The sequence below is a fragment of the Platichthys flesus genome, chromosome 2, assembly GCF_949316205.1.
Source record: "Platichthys flesus chromosome 2, fPlaFle2.1, whole genome shotgun sequence".
NCBI classification, from domain to species: Eukaryota; Metazoa; Chordata; class Actinopteri; order Pleuronectiformes; family Pleuronectidae; genus Platichthys; species Platichthys flesus.
The window spans coordinates 25,337,151-25,349,512 of NC_084946.1; the positions used below are offsets into that span (position 1 = coordinate 25,337,151).

The following is a 12,362-nucleotide window of genomic DNA, read 5'->3' on the forward strand; positions in this document are numbered from 1 at the left end:
AATTACTTGTTTCATTTGCACACAGGTGACGTGGTGGTTTGTACCGAGTGGTGGAGCGTGAGGTGAGTTTTGACAAGCTCTCGCTGGAAATGGTTTACGGCTGAGGGCTGGTGTGTCTGTGGGAAAGTGCACAGCGGAGTGCAAGAAGAGGAGGAGGCCAGAGGACGAGAGGACGGGAGGAGCAGGAAGATGAATGTGTGTTCTGGCTGGATAAATAAAAGCAGGCAGACAGAGGGTACTCGAGAGGAGCAGCGCGAGAGCAAACACAGAGAAGAAGGAAAGAATTACACTGAGACACGAGAATAATTTAAATGATTCAAATACAGAAATCCAATTTAACCTGCATATAACAGATATTTTTATTTCTAAAGAAATAAAGACGAAAAAACAAGGTGCAGCTAAACGTTTAAATTCAGTACCGACCTTGAAATGAAAAAGAATTAAAGCACTGATGAAGCATTTTCATGAAAACAACAGAACTTAGAGAAAGTGTGATTATATTACATTACATGTCATTCGGCTGACGCTTTTGTCCAAAGCGACTTACAATTAGTAAACTCAACATTTTTATGAGGGGCCATTTAGGGGTTCGGCATCTTGCCAAGGACACTTCGGCATGCAGATGGGAGAGAGTGGGGTTTGAACCGGCAACCTTCTTGTTGGAGAGCCACCACTCTAACCACTAGGCAGCAGACGAAACAGTCTTTGTCTCTTTGAAGCAGTTTTTATTTTATCTTTTTCAAACCCAGTCTTTCTCAGAACGAGTGTCGTGAAGCTGAAGCTGCGACAGCGTCTGTTTTAATTCAGGATACGTTCACATTTTCATGAGGATCCAGAAGAAGAAAAAAAAAATATAACAGGGATCAAGTATTTGAACTCACAGCAGAATATTATCTATGTAATAAAATAAAAAGTTCATTAAAGATCAGTCTGAGTAACTTTCTCCTGGTGCAAAGATGGAACTTTTTAATTGGGTTTAATTACAAGTTAAATGACAAAGACAAGGTTTCTCAACTGAAGACTCTATGAAGACGGACGACATGACAGCTCCACAAAAGTAAAGCCACAGTAGCCCAGTTGCCCCCTGGTGGATGGCTGCAGTATAGGTCATAAATCCCGCCCCTTGTAACAGATGGGACATGGACCAAAGAAAAAATGTCAAGTTATATAAATCGTCTCCGTTTTCTTCGTTAAAAACAGGGTGAAACATCTTGATTGACAGCTGAGTCTGACTCGCCATTGGTCGGGCATGTTTATGGGCGGGACCTTGCTACCGCAACTCCCCCCCCCCCCGATCGCTAGTGCGCATCCAAAGATGGCAGAATTCGTACCTGGGGTATTTCGTCTGTACAAAGAGCGGAGGTGGAGACGTGTCATTTATTGTAATTTACAGTCTATGTTCTCAATCCACAGTCATACAACAAGTAGAAATGCACATTAGTGTTGATTGTGTAACTTCCAAAAAAATACAATTGCAACAAACTGAAGCTTAAAGTTCTGACCTTACGTCCGGTTCTCACACCGCTGAGCAATGATTGCTTCACACATCCACAGTAACCACATCTCTGCCCTGTCACTTATACTCATTGGGATTTAAAAAAGGAACTTTGAGCTCGTCACACTTTCAAAAGAGAACCGAGTGTTAAAAATACAAAAAGTACAAAAGGGGAAATCGCTCAGAGAAGTCGGCAGCCACAGCTCTGACCTCAGTGTTTAACAGAGAGAGCACACACTGAAGAGAACACACTTCATGTTCTCTTCAGGGAATGATGTGCACAGAGCTGCTGGGAAAATATAAAGATTCAAAGTCACGTAACATTGGTGATGTTAAATCAATGTCTCATATCTGCTGCTTGTACATCACAGGAACATCTCTTGATCTGCAGTTTGTCAGGATCAGGACTGAGAGGTTATGTTTTCACCCCCTGTCGGCTGTTTTTTGATGGTTGATTTGAATGTTGAGAGGATTTACACGAAAAAATCCACACAACTCAAAGAAGAGTCAAAAAAGATGTGTAGATGTGGATCTGGATGAAGGGGACGGACGCAGGACTTTCAAAAATGTCACAATTTTACCGTCCGCCACATTTGGGCAATAGATTTCGATGAGTGTGTGCAATCTAATGCAGGGGAACTCTGGTATTTTTCAACCTAACTCTAATGGTTCTTACAAAACATACAAGCCAGAATCTTGGGAAAGACCTGATATATCAGTTTGAGCCTTTTAGGGGACATTTCATGGACGGGTGCAGTTGCCCCATAGGATTACACAATAGCACTGCTTCTGGCACAGGCGTTCTACTGGACTGATTCTGAAGTTGTTGTTTTTTTAAAGTACCATTCATTTACACATCGATTAACACAGGGCCCAAGTTGAAAAATAGCAGACTTTCCCTTTAAGGGGACCGTCTGCACGTCCTCGTAAAAAAAAGAGATTTACATTATATTAAGGACAATTTAGGAATGATATATTTGAACTGGTTGAACGTGTTGTGTTTATAAACAGAGAAGAGTCGTACTCTATCGTGTAAAAAACGTATATTTCACACAGTGCTGTTTCATAGCGCTTTTTGCATAGATCAACACAACAAACCAATCAGACTCCAGCTTTGGTCGTTTCTCAGCATTGACACACTCCTGTGTTAAAAAGTATTGCTGCGTCGTAAAGAAAACACAAACAGGAAAATGATCATTTCCTACAGCAGATGACGAGTCTTTAAACATTTACCTTAAACACAATTCACTCGTAATGTCTGTAAACGCCACATTTGTAAAAAAAAAAAAAAACGAGACACTTGGGAAAAGTAAACCAGTGAAACTCCTACAAAACAAGAGTTCCACTAAAACTAGTCACACAGCACAGGACTGCTGGAGCCAGATTTGTTCAGGAGTGATGAATGAGCTCAGCAAAAAAAAAGAAAAACTTTCCCACCTTCGAACACACAAAGTTACGATGGGCTTAATTACGCCACATTTCATTTTAAAACCGAGACCAGGCCCGTTTACCATAATAAAGGAATTCAATTTGTTTTTCAGCGCTGCAGCCGAGCGCCTGTACGGAACAAATGGACTGAATCGATTTGTGAGAGTTGCCCCTGAGCACTGCTGCATGTCAGAGGAGAAACAGTGTGTGGTTCACTCAGTATGTGCGGACTGCTGGTTTGCCCTCCTCGGCCTGGTTGAAGTGGTTGGCCGGGGCGGAGGACTCGTCCTGCTGGTCGATGGACTGGTAGGCGTCTCTGGTCCGTGATACAGAGGGAAAACCTGCTGGAGATAAACCACAAGTCTTCAAACACACACACACACACACTCAATGTTTCCCTCATCTAATCTCATGTGATCAACGCTCTTGATTTGAAGAACGGTTTTGTAAAGATATTAAAGCTTCTACAAAACTTCCTCTGGTGTTTTTTCTTGATTTTTTCACACTCAGTTTTCCTCAAACACACAATCTTGACAAAGTTATGCAGATTTCCTATCCTGAGCATGTGGTCCTGTCTGGATTAATGTGGATTACGCTGCTGGAACCAATAAATCTCACTCCTGCTGATCAACGCTAAACGTCTCCTCCTCTCCTGTTCACACTGGAAACCTGCGCTCACACGAACTCTGCGGAGGCCGTTTAGTGATTTAATCCATTTGTGACGTTTTACAGGACATCGTGTGACGCTCTGCAAACAGCTCACCCTCTGACATGGTCCCAATCCACCACGACCTCTGACTCACAAGTTACTTAACTTCAGTGCAGAGATTTGATAACCCTTTTATCTTATTAAAGGAGACATATGATGCTCTTTCAGTTTTTCTCCTCTTGTGTGATATGTTTTTTGGTTCGTTTTTTTAAATGTAAAAAAGCCAAAAACAAGTCCCATGTATTGTGCAATGTACGCTCATCTGTTACTCTGGCACGCCTCCTAACAAAGCCAGGTAAACATATCCTGCAAATGCCAGAAGCTGTTGACCAATCAGAGCAGACTCAGGAGGAGGGGGGTGGTGGCATAAAGAGCCAGGAGCTAAAGGTAGTGTTTCAGACAGAGGCTGAAAAGAGGAGCTGCAGCGCTGTATGAAGAAAGAGATTTCTGAATTTAAACATTTTTAAGCAATCGCCCACATTAAAAAGACGAACCTGACTACGAGCAGAATGTGTCTCCTTTAATGCAAACTTCATTGATAGCGTTACTATTTTAAATTGTCTCTCTTCCTCTCAGTGCTCATGAAACCATGTTGCATTCATTCTCTATTATGAATCAACAATATGTTGTCTTTAATTAGGCTGATTTGGGAATGTGCACCATCATGCAGCGCTGCTTTAAATATATGCAAACACAATCACTAATGAGGCGTCTGGAGAGTGAATCAAATGAATAAAACATTGATATCAGAAACACATCAACATATAATGGAATAGACATGAATACAAACACTTTGAAACACAGCTATGAAGACAGGTAGTGGAAGGTGGTGAAGACCGAGGAAGGTGGGAGCAGACAAAGAGAAAGAAGAGAGTCTTTTTCTTTTTGGTCCAGCAGCTTTGTGATCTTACTTCCTGTGTGGAAGGGGACGGAAGAGGATGATTGGAGGAGAGAAACGGTAAAAAGGGAGCCGGGGAATCAATAGCGGCGGCCGATAAAGAAACTGTCAGCACTGTCCGTAGTGCAGCGACTGTCCACTGAGGTCTCTAAGTCTGAGAGGTCGAAGGTCAGCAGCGGAGGAGAGGAGAGAGAGGAGAGAACAAAAAGGTCAAATCACAACAGGAAGAGCACAAGACAACAGGAGAGGAGACATGACAGTGCAGCGTGACAAACAGCGAGAGGGACTGGGAGGGTGACGAATCAGAACATGCAAGGAAACCAGATTACACACGGGAATCGAATGTGTGACCGCGAACCAGCTGAAAACATGTAACCCCCCCCCCCCCCCACGGTGCTGTTTGTGACCACTGAGACTGACTCGTGATTGGTTGGGCACGTGTGTCAGTGGGCGGCTCCCCTCCACTTTGACTGTGCAGACTCAAATGACATCACCAGCGCAAGATGGCAGCTCCCGTATTTGGGATATTGTGGCTTCAGGTTTGTGGGAGGAGGTGGAGACGTGTCGTCCATCTTTATTTACAGTTTCTATTACAGCAGAGAAACACACTGTTGTATCCACTTCTTCAAATTTAGATCAAGATAATACATTAAATCAATATTAAATGTGAGATCGCTGTGTTTTGCAGTTTTTATCATATTTAGCAATCAGCGTAAAAAGGGCTGAGACTCAGGGAGTGCTGGAGCCTTGATTCCACCTTTCACCTGATTACCTGCGTCCCCCAGTGAGCCCAGTGCAGCAGGGAAACCGGTTAAACTGGTTAATACCGGCGATGCAATCAGACAGCGATTAAAACCCTTATGTGTCACTAACTTCCGCTGCACTAATCAGTCAACGCACAATCACAGTCTGATGGATCAACCTGCTGAGTCTGTGTTAAACCACAGAGAACAGATTCAACAGCAGATCTGAATCAGGAGATGAAGGTTTTTCAGATGCAGGGTTGAAGTTCAATGACATTTCCAAATATCTGGTGTAATAGATTACATCATAGAGATCAGGGTCCCTGGGCTTTGGAGCGACCGACCTGAGGATCACAAATCCATTGTTATAGACTTCTTTTCATGTCATGACGTCTTTTTAGATCATTTTCTTATCACCTTTTATTTTATTCATTTATTCGAATTCTAGTTTTTTCGACTTCCTCAACGTTATAATCTAGACATAGAGAGATTTTCAAACTTTTTCTTTGGTTTATCAGAAAATAATTCTTGGATCTTGATGAAAATCAGAAGCATGTCTAAGGGACTGATATTCACGAGTGTGTGCAGATCACAATACAAATTGGATTGAGTGAATTTAAATGTGTTTTCATGATTTCTTCTGTTTCTTACGGGAAACACTGGATGAAGAAGACAAGCTCACTGGCCCCTGCATGGCACCGCTCTGAATCTACCATCAACACAATTACAAAATAAACACACACTGTTAATCCATGCAGCTGAATCCACGAGTGTGAGGATTTCAGAGTCAGGCTGGAGCTGCAGCTCTGTGGGATCTCTGATTGAAAAACTCTCATTGGTCCACAAATCGATGGCCACACACGGTTAATCAAAGAACTTCATCTTCAGATCTCCTGACGTCTCGCTGGAGGACGAGCTCCTCTCGTGTGTTTGCTCACGAGGAGAGAGAGACCGGCTCAGTGTCAATAACAACCTCCTCATGTCTCAGTTTCTCCAGACGCGTCTCTGCTCTCTACTTTTTTCCCATCATGCTTTTCAGATCAGTGTTTTTCGGGCCTCCCTGGGTTTAATGTGCTCCTTCATGCAGCGTGACCAGGTCGACACAGATATTACAAACAGCTCGCGCAGAATTGATTTCCCCGCCCGGCCCGAAACCGCGCCTCGGACATTTAAAGTCTTGTGACTGGAACTAATGAGTTTGACTGAGGGATCCTCTGCTGGTGAGTCTCTCCCAGGCGGCTGCTGCACTTGGAAGGAGCGTGTTCACGACAAACAGCATAACACAACACAGCGAGGACCTCACAGCGCCCCCTGGACTCCAGCGTCTCACCGCACCTCGGGGCTGTGGATGTTTTTTTGAGGGACGTGGGGAAAACCTCACATCTCAGATCATTTAGCGGAATCAGAACCTGGATGAACGAAACCTTGTCTCGTTATGTAATGCGTCATTTCCTTTTCAAAATAAAAGTAGATCATGCTCCAGCTTTCTGGCTGTAATCTACAATAAACTGTCAAATATCTGTTTTCTTGCGATATAACTTCACTTCAGAAAAATAGAGCCACACTTGCAAGCAGCCAACCCGAGCTGCGCTGCTCTGATCATGTGACCCGCCTCACTCTCGACAACCGCCTATGACACACCTCCTCCCAGTACGGTGGACTCTTTAACCTGCACATGTTTCCCATATATCCCATTGCCTGTAAATGCCTCTGCTGCGCCGCGTCAATGTGGATTCAGCTCCACCAGCCTCCACCCGTAGGCTCTCACACAGGCCAAAGATATTTGCTCATCACTTGAGCAAATATCATCCAGACGTCTAGACGCCAAACTCCCAGTAAGTTCTGCTGCTGCAATAAACCGTCCGAACGTGAGATGTCTGAACGAAAACCACAAAAATGGAGATGGCCTGCCGAGGCTGTCAGATAGCAGAACAGTGTTTTGCAGATTTTCCTATTTGGCAAAGGAGACCAAAAAGTTTCAGCTCCAAACCCAGATACACAACATCTGGTGGGTGACGCTTCCTGGTCAGCGTGCTCTCATTGGCTAAAGCAGGTTAATGCTCACTCGTCCAATCACTGTTCTTTTCATAATACTGTGATAATAATTTCATAATACTTTCATAATACTTTTATAATACTTTCATAATGCTTTTGCAATACTTGAATCATGTTTGGAATCTGACAGACTCCGATTCAGAATCTGGATCAGAATCAGGTTTTATTGCCAAAGAATTTGCTATAGTGAATTAGTATAAATATAAAAACATATAAAAATGAAATAAATACTATTAAATATAAATACTATAAATAATGAAATAAATACTATAAAAATTAAGTAAATTAGGATTATGTCAGTGAACCCCTCACACAGCAGGACCTTTGGATCCGCCTCAGATCTGACTTTATCCTCTGGTGTGCAGCAGCATCAGTGACACATGACAACCTTCTTCAAAGTGACAAACTTCCAACACTGCACTTTGACTCGGTGGCCGATGTCACTCACCGAAGTTGACGTTGTAGTCTCCTCCTCGCTCGCGGTACATTTGGTAAACGAAGAAGCAGGTCACGGGTTTGAGCAGCAGGTTGAGAATGGCCATTCCTGCGCTGAAGTGGAACAAGTCCTTCGCCCGAAGCGGCAGCGAGTCGTTCAGGTCGTAGTAAATCCCAAAGTGGATGATGTCGGTCAATATCGTCAGAGTCATCCCGACCAGGAACTACAGAGAAAGGACCACAGAGACAGAGACTTGAGACAGAACATGTGAAAACACCACGGGGAGAAATGTAACTTTGTTCTATACTCAAGAAAATTGCAAGAGAACATAATAACTCTCAATTTAGAAATCCCTCTATTGCCGTTTTTATCTCACATCCTGGGAACAGTAATTATTCACCTAAAGGAACCAATCACTGCCTCGTGGTTTAGGGACATCAACGACCAATCAAAATGCAGGAAATATGACCAGTCACCATTTTGTTCCTGAGCTCTGGTGCTTTAGCAATGTTTAGAGAAAAAACAACAGGTCTCCATGAAGGTGACCTTTGACCTTTTGGATATAAAATCACTTCATTAATTTAAAATCTTCTGTAGAAATTTTTGCAAAGTTTGTGGAAAATTTCCTCAATTGACGACAAGATAAATGGAAATCATTTCTAGAAAAGGTTCCAAAGTGAAACCTGGAGTTAATTGAGATGTGTCTTCACTGGAAAGTAGCTCTAAGGTCGGAGGTCGGAGTTTGCATTTCTCATTTTCTGGCCTTTAAATAAAACCCCATCAAATGGAAATGAAAGTCTGAAACACTTTTGTTAAACCACTGAACTAATGCAGACACCACGACTGTTCTCTGATCTGAGTTAAGGGGGGGGGGGGGGGGGGGTATCTTTCTCTGCGGGACGCTCGCAGGTTGCCCTAGATTCCTCAGACAAACAGGTTAGCACGGAGACGCAGTGCGGCGCCCATAGTTAGACTCTGGCTCCGGGTCACATGACGTTGAGATGGCAGGCCGACACTCACCATGAGCACGGCGTCGATGGAGTCCCGCTGTGCGATGGCCCACACGCCCACCGCCAGGACGCTGAAGTTCCCCCAGGCGAAGGAGGTGGGCAGCCACGCCATGCAGCCCCTGCAGGACAGACAGGGCTCAGACCAGGTTCTCACACAAAGGGTTAGTGCCAGACGTGGAGGTTACAGAGTGGTGTGTGTGTGTGTGTGTGTGTGTGTGTGTGTGTGTGTGTGTGTGTGTGTGTGTGTTTGCGAGTGTGTGTGTGTCGGACGAGGAGAGAAATTCCCCAGCTCTGTGAAAGAAAATAAAAAACTCACACTCACCATACTGTAAGCAGCCAGTGCACCAGCACTATGGCCTGAGAGAGAGAACAGGAGACAGGAGTTAAATATACGATTGTTAAATATCTATTCAACACTTTATGAAGGAAATGAACTATAACCTATAACCGAGGATCAATCGTGTTAACAGCTGAAAGACAGAGTTTTGAAGTGGGCGAATAATAAGAGACATTTTGGACTTAACGGACATTTTGATAATTCGTTCATATTAGAAATACTACTGGATACTTTATACTTCATTAACTATCTTATGACTATTCTTAGCCCAAATAATTAGTTGCTTAATCCAAAATATTAGTATAAAGGAAACAGAAATTTCTAGATAATAAAAATAAGATAATTAAATATATAATATGTAATAAAAAATACTATAGATAATCCTAGCATTGGACAATTTTGACAAATTGCTATTTTGTTGTTTTGTTTAGTTAAAATATGAACACACGTAGACATAATCATTTATTGAATTCTAATTGGATTTAAGTTATTATTATGAGAGTTAATTATTATTGTGTAGCATTTGTTTAATCCATGTGAACTCACAAAGTCCAAGGTGAAGAAGTTGAACTAAAAGTCAAACGGAATTGAACTGTATTTATAAAAATCGTTCTTTTCTCTTTTGATGTAAAGTTTCCAAGTTTTGAATGAGTTTTGTTCAAACTGCTTTCAAACCATGAGGCCTTTGGAAACAGCACAAGGACATAATTCAATTTAAAGGCTCTGGCTTCAGCTCACTTACAGGAAAAAAGTTTCTCTAATAGAAGGTTAGTGGAGAAACCAGAAATAACTGATTCGATCTTGTATATAAACACATCTACGACATCCACAGATTGTTTTGCAGTTCAAGCGATGAACTGGTTTGTGGCCACATCCACCAGCAGATTCCCTTCAGATGAGTTTTCCAGTTTGATCCCAATGAAATCACAGATATCTGCTGCACAATGAGTAGATTCATCAGCACGTCTGCATGTCTCACCTCCCACAGTGGAACTCACCACATGTCAGCTCCTCACCACTGAGGACTCAGCTCTGTAGACTTTTAACTACTTTAAAAAACATAATGTTTGATTATCTTCAGAGGCTAAATCCACTAAATAACTTTAACAGCTCAACGAAAGCCGTCCAGGAGAAACACACAGAGCCTGTGTTCACTGGGCTGTGTGTCCCCTTGTTTCCACACAGAGGAATTAGACATTGAGCAACAGACTTGACTTCATCACATCATTTGAACGGCAGCCTTTTAAAAAACCAACAACACGCTGCAGAGCAGGAGTCTCACCTTGAGATTGATGGCAGGGATTTCCATGATGAGTTCAGAGCAGCTCAGCTTTGAACCGCGTCTCTGCTGCCACTTGTTGAGGAGGATGCATGAAAGAGTTCAGATTTCCTCTTTACACAAACTTCCTCCTCCCCTCACATCAGCCTGCAAACACGAACCATGTGACTCCAACCTGACTGCCGCCCATGTGACTCAGCCCCCCCCCCCCACTCTCTGTTCCTGCTGCTGTGGTCAGAGAGAAAGAAATAAACCACATGAGCACCAGCATCAGTCACAGTAGGTTTTTCATTTAAAGTTTTAATTCCCGGCTCTCAGCTTCCCTCCAGTGGTTCAGTGACTGAGGCAGGGAGCGTCTGCAAAGTAAACATCTAACAAGAAAAGAGCAAATGATTAAACGTTAAACAAGATAAACGATTATTATATTTTGCTATTTTAATTTGTCATTTGAACAAAAAAAAAAACAGCAGCAGGTTGATGATTTTGTGACTGTGTGGTTTTTATAGAAGCATTTTGCTGCCAGGCCAGAAAGAGAAAAGCATATTTAGATGTTTCTAGCATATATAAGGTTATAAATATATATTTGTCACTTTGTAAACTGATACTTTCATGTTATAACATGATGTTTTCATGTTGTTACGACATCACTTTGTTAAAATATATATTATTATAACACAAAACTCATGTTTGACTGATGTAGAGCCTGCTGATAACCTTGATGAATATGTCTCATTAATCAGATATGGCTTCACCTTTGGGAAACATTCATGTCATCCATCTTTAAACACATCAATCTATCTAAGATTGTAATAACCTGGAATTTCCCTGTGAGGAAATTTCTGGTCTATTTCTTATTCAGTTCATTCTCCGGCGGGTTGTAATTACCTAAAGGTCACATGACCAGATCCAGCCGATGAAGACCATGACGTGCAGCTGAAAGCTCCTCAAAGAGCTGCTGGAGCCTGTGTGGACTTTATTTGATCAGATTTGCAGAGTTGTCCCTTCACCTCTCGTTCTTCTAACAGAATCATGAAGAGCTTCTCAGTCCCGGAGGTTTTACAGACACTTCCCCTCCTCATGTTGCTCGCTGCTCGAGGTCTCGGGCGGGGGGCACATCGAGGCCTCGAGCTCAGTGACCAGAGCAGCAGCGACTTCTTTAAAATGCTAATGTCATTTCCTCTCTGTGTGTTTTTTTTTTCTTCTTTTCTACAAACTACAGCTTCTGTCCTCTCGTGTTTAAAAGGAGCTGTGACCCGTGTTGTGAATCAGACATGGCAGATGCTCTTCAGTCTCCAGCCTGACCTCTGACCTGCGGGTGACTTTTCACTCTGATTAAAGCTTTTATGCTTCCGAACACGTCTGACTCAGCTGAACGTGCTGGGTTGAAGGTGATTGTGTGTAGTGTGTGTGTGTGTGTGTGTGTGTGTGTGTTTGTGTGTGTGTGTGTGTGTTTGTGAGCAGTGACAGACATGTTATATAATTTGAGGTGTAATGACTTTAAACACCGAATGGGAAACTGCTGCTCCCCATCATCTTGGTGATGATTGATTGAAAACTGCTGAAGAAATGATTTAAATTATGGAAGATACGGTTGCACCGCTGCCCTTTGTGGTGGGTTGTGTGTTTGTTTGTTGTTTTTTTTGCATGATTATACAAAGAATGTTTGTTTAACTTGAGGGGAAGTATGGACGTGAGCCGAGAAAAGGCCCAATTAAATTTCGGTGCGCATCAGAACATATGGACGGATACTGGAACTCTTTTTTTAACATTCTGAGATGAGGCTATTTTCTTTTTTTTTTTTACCTTCTCACCAATGTGTTAATGACAAAAAGCAATTTGCTGCAGCTTGATTACATTTAAGGAGACTCCTGGGACTCGCAGGCCATACCAGCTCTCCTGAGAGACTCGAGAGGATTTTGGAAAAGCTTTTTTGTCATTATAACCAACTCCCCAAAGAATAATAAATTAGGAT

The 12,362-nt window shown here is 42.6% G+C and overlaps 1 protein-coding gene across 2 annotated transcripts; it reads right to left on the minus strand.

The window, feature by feature from the left end:
* Positions 1-329: 329 nt before the first annotated feature.
* On the minus strand, positions 330-10,477 carry agtrap (angiotensin II receptor-associated protein). Of its 2 annotated transcripts, none has more exons than XM_062407844.1 (5): positions 10,394-10,477; positions 9,097-9,131; positions 8,785-8,893; positions 7,777-7,987; positions 330-3,267 (listed from the first exon to the last, which is right to left on the minus strand). In XM_062407844.1, the coding sequence occupies exons 1-5, from the start codon at positions 10,418-10,420 to the stop codon at positions 3,140-3,142; spliced, it is 510 nt and encodes a 169-aa protein (XP_062263828.1). In that variant the 5' UTR covers positions 10,421-10,477; the 3' UTR covers positions 330-3,139. The 2 variants fall into 2 exon arrangements, with proteins under 2 accessions (XP_062263828.1, XP_062263836.1); XM_062407852.1 differs by having other exon boundaries at positions 330-3,264; positions 10,394-10,472.
* Positions 10,478-12,362: the final 1,885 nt, after the last annotated feature.